The following is a 16,253-nucleotide window of genomic DNA, read 5'->3' as shown; positions in this document are numbered from 1 at the left end:
ACTCCCATTGATGGGAGCAGGTTCTGGGGCTGCCCTGTGTAGGCTCAGTGACCCTGACCTAGTCGCTTGCACTCTCTCTCCCCAAGCCTCAGTTTCCTTACCTTCCAATGCAGAGCGGGGTCCCAGCTATAATTGCTGCATTTTAAACCACCCCCGAGCTATCGGTGTAAAACCGTCATTTTACAATGCTCACAGATTCTGTAGGTCAGGAACTCAGCTGGGGCACTGTGGGGACGGCTTGTCTCTGCTCCAGCAGGTCTGGGACTCTCTGTTGGGAAGACCTGAAGGTTGGGGAGACTCTGTGTCAGGGGGCTGGAATCATCTGGATGCTTCTTCACTCACATGTTGGGTGCCTAGAGGAGATGGCTGGAAGGCTGGGCTCAGCTGGGACCGTCCCTGGAGCTCCTATACATGGCATCACCAGCATGGCGGCCTCAGGGTAGCGGGGCTCCTCATGCAGCAGCTCAGGGCTCCACGATCTTCCAGTGGACAAGGAGGACATGGCATGGCCTTCAAGTTAGTGTCATGAGTCATGTGACATCACCTCCACCATGCCCTATTGGTTGAAGACATCATGTGCCACCCCAACTTCAAAGAAAGGAGAGACAGATCCCATCTGTCAATGAGAAGAGTGTCAAAGAATTTGGAGGCTATTTCTCAAAATACTTAATAATTGGTGCAGCACAACCAGCTCGTCTGCTGGCTGTAGGGCTGGAACAGAGCTGGAGAGGTCCCTCTGGGACCAGGCCTCAGCCCTTGGTGCTGGATGATGGGGTGTCTGTGGGATCCCAGGGGAGGCTCCTGGGTTTTGATGGGGTAGCAGCTACATACCAACATGTCTTAGTCTGCCCAGAATGCCATAACAAAATACCATAAATGTGTGGCTTCAACAACAGACATTTATTTTTCACAGTTTTGGAGGCTAAGGAGTCAAAGGTCAAGGTGCTGCCAATTCAGTTTCAGGCAAGGGTTCTTGTAGATAGCTGCCTTCTCCACATGGCCTTTCCTCTGTGCTCGCATGGATGGTGGGAAGAGAGAATTCTCTCTCTCTTCCTCTTTTTATAAGGGCATTAACCCCATCATGAGGGCCCCACCTGTAAGGTTTTTGGGTGGCAGCGAGAAGAAAAGACAGAGAGAGAGAAAGAGTGGGGGCCAAACCACGTGACTTTATTATACACTCCTGGATGAGGTTCTGGAGTCCCAAGAGAGGGGGCTCTAGAACTCGTCACTGTTTGAAGGGGGTGATGCCTTTTATACCGTTTGGGCGGGCTAGGGACTTTTGGCGGGAAGAGCTGAGGATTTTCTATTGTCACCTTAGGTGGTCACTGAGAAATAGGAGGGGCTGGCGATATTTGTGGAATCTAGGAGCCGAAACGTTCTTATCCAGGTGGACATCTAGGTGCAGTTGTTCTCAGCGGGGCCTGGCGGTTTTGTCCTTAGCGGGTCTGGTCTCATGAGCCTTTTGTTTTTTGATCTAGGAAGCGGAGGGGGCAGGCCACCAGCCTTATACCACCCTCATGACCTCATTTAACTCAAATTACCTCCCAAAGGCCCCATCGCCAATTACTATCACACTGGTGCTTGGGGCTTCAACAACACACATTCTGTCTGTAACACGACAGTGCTGAGGCTCCCCAGTGGTTCAATAACAACTGTGCAGCAAGCACACCAGTGCACATCTCCTGGATGCCCGCCCTGAGCGATGACTCTGTTTTTTCTTTTTTTTCCTTTCTAGTTCATCTCTGGACTTCCCTGCAGTGCTGAGTCACTGTCTAACCACTAGCTGCTTTCTGCCCACACCCTTTAGAAAGGACTCAGAGAATCCCTCTGCCCTGCAATCCCTTCTGACCACTGGTTTGCTGGGCACAGGATTATTTTACAGCCCACCCCAAAACCTGATGTGACCAAACAGGAGCTTCGAGAAAAACTGCAGCCAAGGAGACTGCCCAGGAAATGTGGTCATGCCCACGTACTTGCCCCACAAAGAAATCTGAGCAGAATCGTAAAGTTTATTTATCACTCCTGGTGGAGCAGAATGGACCCTGCCCCCTGCCCCCAGCAGAGAAAGCTGGGACAGGGTGGAAGTTATGGACTCTGACTCTGGGAAGACTCTCTGGGCCTCCCAGGCTACCTGTGAAAGGAGTCCCACCTGGCCAGCTCTAGTCAGCACAGTCCGGGAAGGATCTAGCAGGAGAAGGTGGTTTCTCTCAACCCCTTTGGCACCTTCTTAACCCCAGGAGTGGTTTCAGGTTCTGACACTGCAATGACAGACAAACCCAGCAGAACTGGTCCCTGTTGAAGCCCCTCTGTGAGGGCTTGTGACCCCTGACTGCCAGTCGAGTAGAGCACTGGGTCAATGGCCAGAACGAAGCACATGTCCACCAGTATGGGTCTTATGCTTATGCCGTCAGGAGGGCAGGGCTAGCAAGTTAGACTTGGCCTATTGAGGATCACCTTCCTGAGAGTTGACTACTTGGGCAAAATCAGAATTCCCCTGGCAAAGAATAAAGGAGGGGGCAGTTGGATTTGTGGTCAGCGACCCACATTGTCTATTACCGCAGCCAGGCATTCTACCTGCAACAGGCTCTATAGGGAAGGTGAAACTTGAGCAGGATGACTCAGTGCTTATCAGGGGGACAGGATAGAGAACATTCCAGGCAGAGGGAGGAATTTAGATAGCAGTGAGAGATCTGGCCTGTACCAGACATGCCAAAGGAATGCTATGTTCTCACCAAGGGAGGAGGGAGAGTCAAAAGATGAAGATGCCAGTCAGGGACCAAGTTAGGGAGGGCTCATGCTGTAGGGCTGAGAAGCTCAAAAGATTTCCAGAGGCCAGGCGCAGTGGCTCACGCCTGTAATCTTAGCTCTCTGGGAGGCCGAGGCGGGCGGATTGCTCAAGGTCAGGAGTTCAAAACCAGCCTGAGCAAGAGCGAGACCCCGTCTCTACTATAAATAGAAAGAAATTAATTGGACAACTAATATGTATATAAAAAAATTAGCCGGGCATGGTGGCGCATGTCTGTAGTCCCGGCTACTTGGGAGGCTGAGGCAGAAGGATCTCTCGAGCCCAGGAGTTTGAGGTTGCTGTGAGCTAGGCTGACGCCATGGCACTCACTCTAGCCTGGACAACAAAGCGAGACTCTGTCTCAAAAAAAAAAAAAAAAAAAAAAAAGATTTCCAGGGATAAGAGGAGACTTTACAGGGGACAGGCAGGGGAGTGTCCTGGCTGGGCTTTCATACACTTCCCGGCAGCAGTCTGGAAGGTGAGCCTGAAGGCAGGGAACCCAGTTCGCGCAAGTGCTGCAACACTCCAGCAAAACACACGCACAGATTCCCTCAGGCTACCAGCCTAGCGCTTTGTGGTCCTGGGTTAATTTCCTAGGAGAAGGCTGGCCTCGCCCATCTTCTGTACTGGTCCTGGGAAATCTTTCTAGAAATAATGTCCCCTATCTCCCAGCGTTTTCCGAAAGACTGACGGCCCAGGGACAGCCCCGGAACCGGGATCCCGGGTCTCACCTAGCACTGCCAGCCGCGAACAGCTGCGGAGGGCGGGGCGGGAGTGGGGGAGCGCGGGGAGGAAGAGGATGGGGGTGTGGAATCTCACCTCCCCGCCCCCACCACGCCCACTGCAGCAATTGGCCAAAACAACAGTGGTCGGTGTTCAGACTCCCTCTGGGCCCCTGGAACCCGGTCGTGGTGAGGAGCCGGGTCTGTTCGCCCAGTCTCGCCCCTGTAACCGCCTGCGGGGGACCGGGAGCCCCCAGGCCGCGCCGAACTGCAGGGGATGGGGGTTGCGGGAAAGGATGGGGGTTATGGGGCGGCAGGAATGGGTCGGGGGAAGGGGTGGTGGAATGGAAAAGAAAAAGCCAGAGACAAGCAAGAGGCTCCCAAGCCAGCCACTCTGGCTGCGGCTTCCCCCTGCACGGCCAGGAAGCCGGGGCTGGGCCTTTCTCCACCTGCACTCTGCCAACACGGAGTTGGGTGTGGGGACCTAGACTCCGGGCACTGCCAGGGCTCCCGCACATCAAGGACATTCCTCAGAGGAAGGTGGCAGAACTCAGACACCTGGGGATGGAGGGTGGGACCCTGGCAGTGCCAACAGCATCCACCACGGATATGAGACTCAGCGTGGCCTCAACTCACCTTCCACCCACACCCTTGCAGAGTACAAACTGGAAGTCAACCTGAACCCCTGCCCCGAACATCCCTCCTCCCTGGTCCTGGGCCCACCTCCTCCCCACCCTTCCTCAGCCCACAGGCCACACCCACCCATCGCCTCCTCACTCCTTCCCTGGTCTCTCCCCAGTCCTGCTCTGCACCCATGGGCTTCTAGAATGTGCCCTCATCATGCCTTTCTTCTCACTTCCCTCAGCACCTCCTCAATGTGCTCACGCTCATCTCAGACCCTGTTCCAGACCTCTGGGGTTCACCTGTCCCTGTGTCCAGCTGCCTCTGCTGCTCCCTTCCCTGCTGACCGCACAGCCATGCTCAGGGGAATGTGCCTTGCCTATCCTGCCGGCAGCTGTGCCTGCCTCTCCTCTCCTCTGTCTGACATTCATTCAAGGGGAGTCACCTAGGCCCTACTAGCTGGGAGGGGCAGGCTGGACTCCATGCACACACTCACTCCCCAAGTGCACACCTCGTGCTCGTGCACACACCCTCTGTCTTCATGTACATGTGCTCCATCCTGTGCACATGGCCCCATCCACGTGCACACACACCCCACCCTGAGCACACATGCTCCACACCAAGTCCTGCCTACCTCCCCTTCACCTCTCTGCCACCCCACCCCCAGCCCCCTGATAAGTTTTCGTGGTTCCTGTGATTGTTCAGGGCCCAGGGGAAGGTGTTCCTGCAGAGAGATCCAATTTGACCCCACCTCCTGGTGCTCCAAACAGCATTCGCATTCCTCTCTCCATGCTCACCTCCAGCCCGCAGGACTGTGTTGACAGTCTGGGCTCTCCCATGGGGCCAGGGGTGAACCAGCACGCCACACTCTGCTCAGGGTCAGGAACACGGTGCCGCCCGTCACTCAGTCAGGAGAGATGTTGTGTACCCTCACACCCAAACTTTGATAAAATTTTGCTCTAATGTAACTTCTGATATGTGCAGAACCTCCACCGCCTAATATATAAACTGTGGACTTGGCTGGGCGCAGTGGCTCACATCTGTAATCCTAGCACTCTGGGAAACTGAGGCAGGAGGATCGCTTGAGCTCAGGAGTTCGAGACCAGCCTGAATAAAAGTGAGACCCCATTTCTACTAAAAATAGAAAAATTAGCCAGGTGTTGTGGTGTGCGCCTGTAGTCCCAGCTACTTGAGAGGCTGAGGCAGGAGGATCCTTTGAGACCAGGAGTTTGAGGTTGCTGTGAGCTAGCTGATGGCATGGCACTCTACTCAAGGCAACAGAGACTCTGTCTAAAAAGAAAAAAAAAAAAAAAACGAGCCAAAAAATCTGTGGACTAAAACATTGCTTTGGAGCAATCTAACAGAAACTCTGGGCCGGTGCAGTGGCTCACGCCTGTAATCCTAGCACTCTGGGAGGCCGAGGCAGGCGGACTGCTTGAGGTCAGGAGTTACAAACCAGCCTGAGCAAGAGTGAGACCCCCTCTCTACTATAAATAGAAAGAAATTAATTGGCCAACTAATATATATAGAAAAAATTAGCTGGGCAAGGTGGCGCATGCCTGTAGTCCCAGCTACTCAGGAGGCTGAGGCAGGAGGATTGCTTGAGCCCAGGAGTTTGAGGTTGCTGTGAGCTGAGCTGACTGGGCTGATGCCTGGGGACTCCCTCTAGCCTGGGCAACAAAGCGAGACTCTGTCTCAAAAAAAAAAAAAAAGAAACTCAAAAAGACTCTCCTGGGTTGCAATCTTCAGTAAGACTGAATGAAACTAACATCAGTTCTTTATAAGCCTGATTTTTTTTCTGTAGTTGACAATATTAATGTGGGCTTGCACAATCTTATTTCATTCAATGGGTTGTAATCCGTTATTGTCATTGTTTGTTTTGATGCTCAAATTGTCCCTGTTTTGGCCAATGGGAGTCCTTTCAAGCTGGCTCTTAACAGTGCAACATTTTAAGGTATGTATATTGCTAAATATTCATCTATGTTGTGTGTGGCTGTTGTTCATTCATTTCGATTGCTTGTCTTAATAGTGTGTCTTCTTTATTTTTGAGTGGTCTCATTCTGTTGTCCAGGCTAGAGTGCAGTGGCCTCATCATAGCTCACTGCAACCTCAAACTCCTGGGCTCAAGCGATCCTCGTGCCTCAGTCCCATCAGTAGCTGGGACTACAGGTACTGGCCTGATAATTTATTTATTTATTTTTAATAGAGATGGTCTCACTCTTGCTGGGGCTAGTCTGGAGCTCCTAGCCTTCAGCAATCCTCCTACCTCGGCCTCCCAAAGTGTTTACAGGCATGAGCCACCATACCCGGCCCCATTTTGTGAATATATCAGTTTATTGATTCATGCTTCTGTTGACGGGCACTTGGGTTGTTTCCAGGTTACTGCTACTGTATTTTGCTATTCTCTTTAATGTTGAATTTTGAATGTATTAAAGAATTGCATTAACATCATGTACTTCAAATCTCTTTATTCTACAAATATTGAGAACCTAGAAGCAGCACCATTTTCGGGCTCACTTTTTAAATATTGTCTTATTTGCATTTTTCACGGAGAAAGATTTAAATGATCTGTTTTCAAATACGTTTAATAAGGGCTTTTTTCTTTAAATTCCCTTTAGTTTTTTTTTTCCCTCCTATTTTTAGAGGAATATTGAAATAAGGGTCGAAAAAGCAAAATCGAAAGGTGGAAACTTTGTACTTAACTCAAACTCTTGCGAAGGTAAAGCAGCATCAGCAGCCACCAAATTGGCACAATTGGCAGCTCACGGGGACAAACTTCTCCCCCGCAGCGTCTCCCTGAGCGCAGGCGCAGGCGCAGGCGCAGGCGCAGAAATTCGTTCAGCGACCCGCTCGCTCTTCCCGCCCCGAAAACGATATCGCGAGTCTAGAATAAATCTGCTGTGGTCGCAAAAAAGGGAAGTTCTCGCGAGAGGTAATTGGTTGCTATAGTTGCGAGAAACATATCTGTGGCTGCTACAGGTAAGACAGTTAATTCCCCTCAGAAAACCCTCTCTCTTCCCGGCCTTTCTACCCGGGTTACCCGGCTTCTGCGGCCACACTACACGCCGTCACTCCAATCTTCGGCTCTCTCAGCTAAGGCCAGGATGAAAACGAGTATAGATCGAAATGCCGCTAGGTGTGGACTCTCCCACCAGCCCCAGCCTCCACCCCAGAAAAGCGGGCGTAGACCTCCCTTCCCAGCCTCACCCCGAGACCCTCCCTCAGTCAGCCCTCACTGCTTCCCTGTCCCCAGACCAGAACCAGTCACATCGCTTCCCCAGTCTAACCGTTTTCTAATTGGATTCTTCCCTTGCAGCTGCTTCTGAGTAGATGACAAGAAATGCGTGCCTTGTTGGGGACAAGAACCTCCGCCTAACTGCCCTGACCCTAACTTGTAACTAGTCCCATTCCTTACATTTATCATTCTAATACAACGTGAACGCCTTTTGTGTACAAGGCGCAGTGCCAGGCTCTCAGGGACCATACATATGATGTAAGACAGGTTCCTTGTCTTCAAGGGTGTAATTGAACTTTAAGGAAAAGCGGTGCGTGTTGCTAATGCCATTTGTGCAGTGCTTCGTACCTTACAGTTTTACTCTTTTAGGGGATGCTCACAACAAATGTGAAACAGTTCGGAAATTATAGTATTCATTTTACAGAAGGTGAAACAGGCTCAGAGAAGTTAGGCATTTGCCCAGAGTCTCATAGTTATTAAGTAGGAAAAGTGTTTAGAATCCCCATATTCATAAATAAGACAGCTTAAGTGCCACAAGAAAAGTATAAAGTGCTAAATAAGTTCAAAGGGAAGGCAAATGCTTCTGACTGGGAAGCTTTATGGACTAGGAAGTATTTTAGCTGGATCTTAAAGGGTGAGTAGGATTTGCTCAAGTAAAGATGGAGTTGGCAGGAAGGGAGAGATCATTCCAGGAGGAAGAAAAAGTGCAGAAGTTCAAAAGTGCCTAAGTGCAGGGAATCTTTGAAAGTACTAAGCTAGATGAGGGAAGTTGTCTGGCATTGCTAGATCCTAGAAGGCCTTGAATATAGTGTTACAGTTTAAATTTATTTAATAGGTGACAGGGAACAAGACAGTGATATGATCAGATCTGTATCATATCTATAATATTTTAGTAAGGTATTTATCTCTCTCCAATCTCATTTTCTCCTTATTCTCACACTGTACTCCAAATGTACTGATCTACTTGGCTTACTGGGGGATGTTTTTGTTTTTATTTTCCTCTGAACCCTTTTAAATCTGTTCCCTTTGCCTGAAATATCCTTCACTTTATTAAGGCATAATTCCAGGTCACTTCCTGCAAGGAGATTTCCCTGGTAAGCACACCCACACATGTACTCTCAAATACAGCTGGGTTCCAGCTCCAACATTTTCTTACTATAAGACCGCTGGTAAAATAACAAACTTCTCTGAAGCTCAGTTTCCTTTTCATTAAATGGAGATTTAAGGCCGGGCGCTGTGGCTCACGCCTGTAATCCTAGCTCTTGGGAGGCCGAGGCGGGCGGATTGCTCAAGGTCAGGAGTTCAAAACCAGCCTGAGCAAGAGCGAGACCCCGTCTCTACTATAAAAATAGAAAGAAATTAATTGGCCAACTGATATATATAAAAAAAAAAAAAAAAAATTAGCCGGGCATGGTGGTGCATGCCTGTAGTCCCAGCTACTCGGGAGGCTGAGGCAGGAGGATCACTCGTGCCCAGGAGTTTGAGGTTGCTGTGAGCTAGGCTGACGCCACGGCACTCACTCTAGCCTGGGCAACAAAGCGAGACTCTGTCTCAAAAAAAAAAAAAAAAAAAAAAAAAAAAATGGAGATTTAAGAGTAACCCGGAAACCAGGTACCATGGCACATGCCTGTAATCCTCACACTCTGGGAGGCCAAGGTGTGTGGATCGCTTGAGCTCAGGAGTTTGAGACCAGCCTGAGCAAGAGTGAGACCCTGTCTCTGCTAAAAATGGAAAACTTAGCTAGGCGTCATGGTGGGGGCCTGTAGTCCCAGCTTCTCAGGAGGCTGAGGCAGGAGGATCACTTGAGCTCAGGAGTTCGAGGTTGCAGTGAGCTATGATGACCCTACTGCACTCTACCTGGGGTGAAAATCTGTCTCCAAATAAAAATCACCAGTAAGGGGGGTAAGCTAACATATGTAAAGCACACTTAGCACACAGTGCACAGTAAGCTATAATTAAAAGTTAATTTTCTCCCCCTTCATTCCTTCTATTGCTCCAACCTTCCCTCTTTTCCTCTATCGGAGCACTCATCACACAGATTATAAAACTCTTGATCTATTTACATGTCTTTCTTCCTCACTAGATTTTAAATTACTCGAGTTTACATCTTATCTCTTGTATGCTCAGCATCTACTATAGTGCCTATCATAATAAATGTTTGTTCAATGAACAGTTCTGACAGAAGTAGGTTGGATTACAGTAAGAAGAAACTGGAGTCAGACAAGTGAAAAGGTTTTTGTAACAGTCTAACAGAAGGGTAGTGAAGGCCTAATTTACATTGTATCATTGAAAAGAAAGAAGACGAATGGTACAAAAGGGCATTTCAAATGCACACTTGATAAGGAAGTTGTCAGTACCACTTAGGGTTTAAAAAAGCCCAGAGACATAGTGTTGAACAAGTGATCTGAGGCTTTTAGGTGACTGGAAAAATCAGGGAGTGAACTGAGAAGAGGCAAAATAATTATAAAGTCTGAAGGCTGTGAGGTATCATATTTACTATATCTTCTCAGTAAATGTTTGAATTGGATAGATCGGTTCTGCTTTGAATTGAGTTAGAAAATTGAGTTTTTTTAAAAAACAAATATGCAATGTACTTTTGAAATTGTATCCTTAGTGTTGTAAAATAATTGGAAAATATATCAGACTAAATAAGAAATGTGTCAAGACCTTTTCCAATATACTACCATTTTATGTGGCTGTTTTTTTCTTACTTTCAAAATATATTTTTGTAAAACTGAGAAATAATCTTTGAGAGGAGTTTTGCAGATTAAAATAAAAGTTTCCAAAGAATGCTGTGAGGGATGTGGAAGATGGGAGGTGGGGGGGATGGCATTCCTACTCTCTTTATCTTGTGATAATTTGTGCTTAATGGTTAGTTACATGTATAACAATCTTTTTATCACTAACCAGTGGCGTCATCCTTCTGACCAGCTCCCTAAAACTGCCTAATCAGCAGCCAAGGTTGGATAGGAGGAACAGAACAATGCTAGACTATGGCATTTCCTTAGGTTCTTCCCTGGTATTGGTTATGATGTAATGTGGGTACTTGTGCAGCTATGGTATGTGAGGGGACAGGTTTATTCATTCTGTTTACAGAGACCAAAGAAAAGGAGGATTTTTCGCAATTGCTGATATGGAGCAGGTGCCGTCAGTGGGCAGATTCGTGCAGATCACTGTGACAGATGGATATGATTTGGTAAAGTCATTTTTGGAAATCCACAAAGTCCCTAGTTTGGAAGCACCTGCAGGAGGAATGGAGCTTGCGTCATTCTGTACCTCCAAACCTCCTGGCTTTACATAGCAGTGGCCTTCCTCATTGTTCCTTATTGTTAGTCTATAAATAGTAATACTGTGTATCTAAAAATACCTGGCAATTTGAATACTAAATTTAACAGGAATGAAAGAAGTGGTTTTAGTTTTTCTAGATAGCAGTTCACATATAGTTTGGTGTTTGTTTTTTTTTCCTTTTTCCTAGGAGGATCTGAATTCTTCCAGTTTCCCTTGTGATTAATTTCACTTGGTGAATCTGAATAATAAAACTACACTATGAGGGAACTGTAAAAAATTAGGAGAATTCTGAAGCAGCAAAATATTCAGTATTATGAAGTTAAAACAGCTCATTCCAAAAGAGGATGTAATTAATAAGCTCCACTTTGTTTTAAAATGTATATATAAAAAAATGTATATGTGGGGGGGCACACAGACATATACATATATTCACAGCAAAACACTAGAAAATATATACATATATATAATACTTACATGTTAGTATAAAATTACATGTAATTTATTTTCTTATGTGATTTTTAAATGTTCCACAATATATTTTTATTATTAGGTAAAACACAATAAATGTTTTTTTTGAAACTCCAACATAATGGCATTTAAATGAAATGTTGTATTTAGCTGCAACTAGATTTGTTTAACGATTTTCTACCTATCCCTTTTGTATTGGTGAGGTAGCTTATTAGGAAAAAACTGGAAAATGCTATTTAGCCCAAGTCAAAGTGGTTTGCCAGATGTGTAGGAAAATTCTCTATTTGAGTATAATTATTAAGTGTTATGTTTCTGCCATCAGAAAGGTTCTAAAGGAGATACTCCAGTTACCTTCGTTCGTGCAGAATTCAATCAAGTGGTTCTGGGAGACTCTGCAAAAATTACTGTTTCTCCAGAAGGAACTGGAAAATACAACTTCACTTGCAGTTTTGAATTTAATCCTGAAGGAGGAATCACTTTAGATGACCTTGCTCGCAAACCTGTGTTCTGTAAGTCCTTGTGGTTCTGAAAATGGTAGTTATATGAGTATGTTATGAGGAGATCCTGAGGTATTTAGTGGCTGCTATTGGGACAGTTGAACACACCTTACCTCCTTTCTCTGGGAATAACTCGGTACACTTTTGAGTCCTGCCTGTCAGGACACTTTTGAGTCACCATGTCCTACTAATTTTAATCAGTTTGTACCAAACACCTTTTGACATATAACTGAGATTTGCAGCCTTTATCCCCTAAACTGAGTTGGAAGCTTTTTTTTTTTTTTTGCTTTCTGTATTTAGGGTTGCCAGATTTAGAAAAAAATACCATCAAATTTGAGACTTCCTAAAAATTTACTTGTTGTTTGTTTGAAATTCAAATTTAACTGGGCATCCTGTATTTTTATATTTATTTTTGGAGATTGGGGGGGCGATCTCTTTTTGTTGCCCAGCTAGTCTTGAACTCCTGGGCTCAAGTGGTCCTCCCGCCTCAGCCTCCTCAGTAGCTGGGATTATAGTCGTGTGCCCCTGCACCTGGCTCTTATATTTTGTCTGGAAACTATATCTGTACTTTTGTATAATCACCATACTTTATAGCGATTATTCATTTGCTTCTTTACCAGAGAAGGCACTTCTTGAAATCAGAAATGTATTTTATTTATTTCGGAACTTTTAGTGCCTAGAAATATCTGGGATATAACCGGGGCTCTGGAAGTGTCTGTTGAATAAATGAAATGGATAGTTTCTCTATCCACAGCTTTACAGTTTCCACATACACAGTATCATCCCTAATGTAATTTGTTCCTGCACCTACATACTAGACTAAGGCTTTTTTTGGTTTTAATCTATACTCTTTAATTTTTGTTTTTATTTATTTTGGGACAGAGTTTCACTTTGTTGCCTGGATATAGTGCAGTGAGTGGTGTCATCATAGCTCATTGCAACCTCTAACTCCTGGGCTCAAGCAATCCTTCTGCCTCAGCCTCCCAAGTAGCTGGGACTACAGACATGCATCACCCCACCCGACTGATTGTTTTTATAATTTTTTAGTAGCACATCTCCTGGGGTACCTGCCAAAAACCCCACAGAATCCATAATCTCAAACCCAGACAGGCAGGACCTGGGAATCTATTCAGTATTTTAGAATCTATAGTATTCTATTCCTATGCTTTTCTTTCTATAAGAATCACTTGGAGCTCTGGGATCCAGTTTTGGGGTCCCACCCCATGCCACCAAATTCACAACTGCCAGAGGAGAAGCCTAGGAAGCTGTACCTTGGAACAAGAGTCTCAGGTGGCTCCTAGGAAACACTGCTGAAGAATAGTGGTTTCTAGCTCTGTCCTGTCTAGGAATTGGTCACCCATGGAGGCTTCTATTTCACCCACACTGTCTTACTGCTTCCTTCTTCTCCCTTTTTTGTTCTTTGCTTTTCTGTTACCCAGAATAAGAGGAGTGTATCGATTGCCTTCTTCTCTACTGTGTTGGATGGGAAAGGCAGAACTGAAACATTATTTTAAACATGTTATTGAGGTCATGAGAATGAAAAGGCAATCTCTTTGTTCTCAAAAGCAAAGCAGGGGCCGGGCGTTGTGGCTCACACCATGGCACTCACTCTAGCCTGGGCAACAAAGCGAGACTCTGTTTCAAAAAAAAAAAAAAAGCCTGATAAAAATCTGCTTGCTCTAGCCAAAAGACCAGGAAAGGGGCAGCCTAGTAAGACAGAAAACTTTAGACAGTAACTGTTCTACTCTAGCTGAACACTGCAGAAAAAAACTATGGCCCTGCACTGAACCAAGTTGAATGGGAGTCTAGACTTCTACCCTCAGAAAGTTATGATGAGGTGCCTCCACACCCTAGCAGTGTAAGAGAAGATCAAGTCGGGAGCCAGGAATTTTATCTCCTATGATAATGAATCCTCCTCCTTCCTACCTGTTATGGTGTTAGTAGAAACCACATGGGGATCCAGGACTTCTACCCCAAACTGTAAGTAACAAAGTACCTCTTCACTTCCCACTGGGGTGGTGTCAGAGGAGGCCTGCTGTAGGGTCAGAACTTTCCCCATCACCCAGTTGTAATGAGTCCATACCCACTGCGGTGTCAGTGGAGACGAAGGAACCAGAGCTCCAATTCCCCCTCAGTATTACTGAGGAGGTGCCCCACTCAGATGTCAGTAGATGCTGAGATTTTGGCCCTCAACTGGCAGTGATGAGGCAGCACCTCCCCCATTCCCCTATGGGGGCAATATCAGAAAAAGCCAGCTAAAACAAGGTTTAACTAAGATCCAGAGTTTCATAACATGATAGGGAAAGTCCAGGTTTCAACTGAAAATCATAAGTCCTTCTAAGAACTGGAAGATCTCAAACTGAATTAAAAAACAGAATCAGGCTTGGCACAGTGACTCACACCTGTAATCCTAGTACTCTGGGAGGCCAAGGCAGGAGAATCGCTTGAGCTCAGGAGTTTGAGACCAGCCTGACCAAGAGTAAGACCCCATCCTACTAAAAATAGAAAAATTATACAGGTGTTGTGGCACATGCCTGTAGTACCAGCTACTTGGGAGGCTGAGGCAGGAGGATCACTTGAGCCCAAGAGTTTGATGCTGCAGTGAGCTACAGTGATGCCACTACACTCTATCCAGGATGACAGAGCAAGACTCTTGTCTCAAAAAAACAAAACAAAAATACCAAACCCACAATCATTAAATACTAGCACCAAGATGGCAGATATGTTAGAATTATAAGACAAAGATTTTAAAGAAGCCATGATAAAAATGAATGTTTCAATGAGCAATTACAAATGCTGGAAACAAATGAAAAAATTGAAAGACTCAGCAAATAAATAGAAAGTCTCAGGAAAGAAATAGAAGATATAGAAAAGAGCCAAATAGAAATTTTAGAACTGAAAAATCCAATAACTGATATGAAAAGCTCAGTGACTGGACATAACAGAAGGTTGGAGGAGACAAAAGAAACAATTATGGGACTGCAAACTAGTACAAGCTCTGTGGAAAGCAATGTGGAGATACCTCATAGAGATACAAGTAGATCTACCATTTGATCCAGCTATCCCATTACTGGGCATCTACCCAAAAGAACAAAAGACATTCTATAAAAAAGACATCTACACTAGAATGTTTATAACAGCACAACTCACAATTGCAAAGATGTGGAAACAACCCAAGTGCCCATCAATATGTGAGTGGATTAATAAAATGTGGTATATGTATACCATGGAGTTCTACTCAGCCACAAAAAACAATGGTTATCTAGCACCTCTTGTATTATCCTGGATAGAGCTGGAACCCATCCTACTAAGTTAAGTATCCCAAGAATGGAAAAACAAACTATGGTACATCCATACTACTACTCAGCAATTGAACAAACTGTTGAAACACACAATAACTTCAGTGGATCTCCAGAGAATTATGTTGAGTTAAAAAAGCCAATCCTAAAAGTTTACATAAACTGTCATGATTCCATTTATAAAATATTCTTGAAATGATGAAGAGAACAGGTTAATGGTTGGTGGCCTAGCATTAAGGAAGATTTGGGGTGTGTGAGGGAAGTAGGTATAGCTATAGAAAGGCAATATGAGAGATCTTTGTGGTGATAAAAAATGTTATGTATCTTGACAACATCAATATTAATATCCTGGTTGTAATATTTTACTGTAGTTCTGCAAGACATTACCATTGGGAAAACTAGGGTACAAGAAAGCTCTCTATATTTTATTTCTCATAACTGCATATGAATCTACAATCATCTCAAAATAAAAAGGTTATTTTAAAAATTAAATAGATTCTTAAAGGGGAAAAAAAGCATCTTTGGTAGGAGTAAGAAAGATCATGAAATCTAATACCACTTGGGTGCTCAGTGCTACGATGAAGGGGTATCTATCACTGTCTGCTCAGGAGGGAAGGAAAGTACACACATTCATGAGTCTACCTAAAGCCACCCCTCCTCTGCATGAAAGCTACAAATTAAACTGAAAACTGTGAAAACAGGAAAAAATATTTCTGGAGACTATGGGTATGCCCTGAAGTATAGAGTCTGTCATCTTTCTCTTGGCTTCTTCTTGAGATAGACTACTTAATACAGTGAACTTCTGTCCAATTCATCAAAAGGATTAAGCTATATAAAAGAAAGGTTACTGTTTGTTAGTAGGATTTTGGTAACTGTGCATAAGTCTTCTAGGATGGGAAAAGAGGGCTCAGACCACTTTTTTTTAAGCTCTGAGTATGTTAAAGAATGAAGACATGCCAAAAATAGTAAACTGTGGGGTTTTGTTTGTTTTTTGAGACAAGGTCTCACTCTGTTGCTCAGGCTAGAGTGGCATCATCATAGCTCACTGCAACCCAAACTCCTGGGCTCAAGTGATCCTCCTACTTCAGCCTCCCCAATAGCGGGGACTACAGACAGGCATATGCCACCTGGCTAATTTACAAAAATGTTTAATTATAATAGTTTTAAAGGTTCATCTTTAATAAATTGATGCTCTTGACAAACATACAAAGATTAAAAACAGATGAGTTAAACATTAAATTCCAGAAGCTAGAAAAATAGCAGTGTATCTCAAAGTGTCTTATAATTAAGGTGAGAACAAAAATGAATGAAGTGGAAAGCAAGCAGTAGAAAGGATCA

At 45.0% G+C, this 16,253-nt stretch overlaps 1 protein-coding gene across 3 annotated transcripts in view; it reads left to right on the top strand.

Annotated features, from left to right (window-relative positions):
• Positions 1-7,022: 7,022 nt before the first annotated feature.
• CFAP70 (cilia and flagella associated protein 70) overlaps positions 7,023-16,253 on the top strand; it is an 86,886-nt gene continuing 77,655 nt past the window's right edge. For 2 of the 3 annotated variants that reach the window (XM_076010088.1, XM_076010086.1), the window contains exons 1-3: positions 7,023-7,107; positions 10,460-10,559; positions 11,442-11,628. In XM_076010088.1, the coding sequence (XP_075866203.1) occupies positions 10,497-10,559; positions 11,442-11,628 (250 nt within the window). In that variant the 5' untranslated portion in view covers positions 7,023-7,107; positions 10,460-10,496. Of the gene's footprint in view, positions 7,108-7,444; positions 7,523-10,459; positions 10,560-11,441; positions 11,629-16,253 lie in introns of all 3 variants that reach the window. The other variant, XM_076010087.1, reaches the window with a different exon arrangement.

This window comes from Microcebus murinus, chromosome 14 (genome assembly GCF_040939455.1).
Source record: "Microcebus murinus isolate Inina chromosome 14, M.murinus_Inina_mat1.0, whole genome shotgun sequence".
Classification (NCBI taxonomy): Eukaryota; Metazoa; Chordata; class Mammalia; order Primates; family Cheirogaleidae; genus Microcebus; species Microcebus murinus.
Note: the sequence above shows the minus strand (reverse complement) of the source record. Positions and strands in the feature narration are given on the sequence as shown.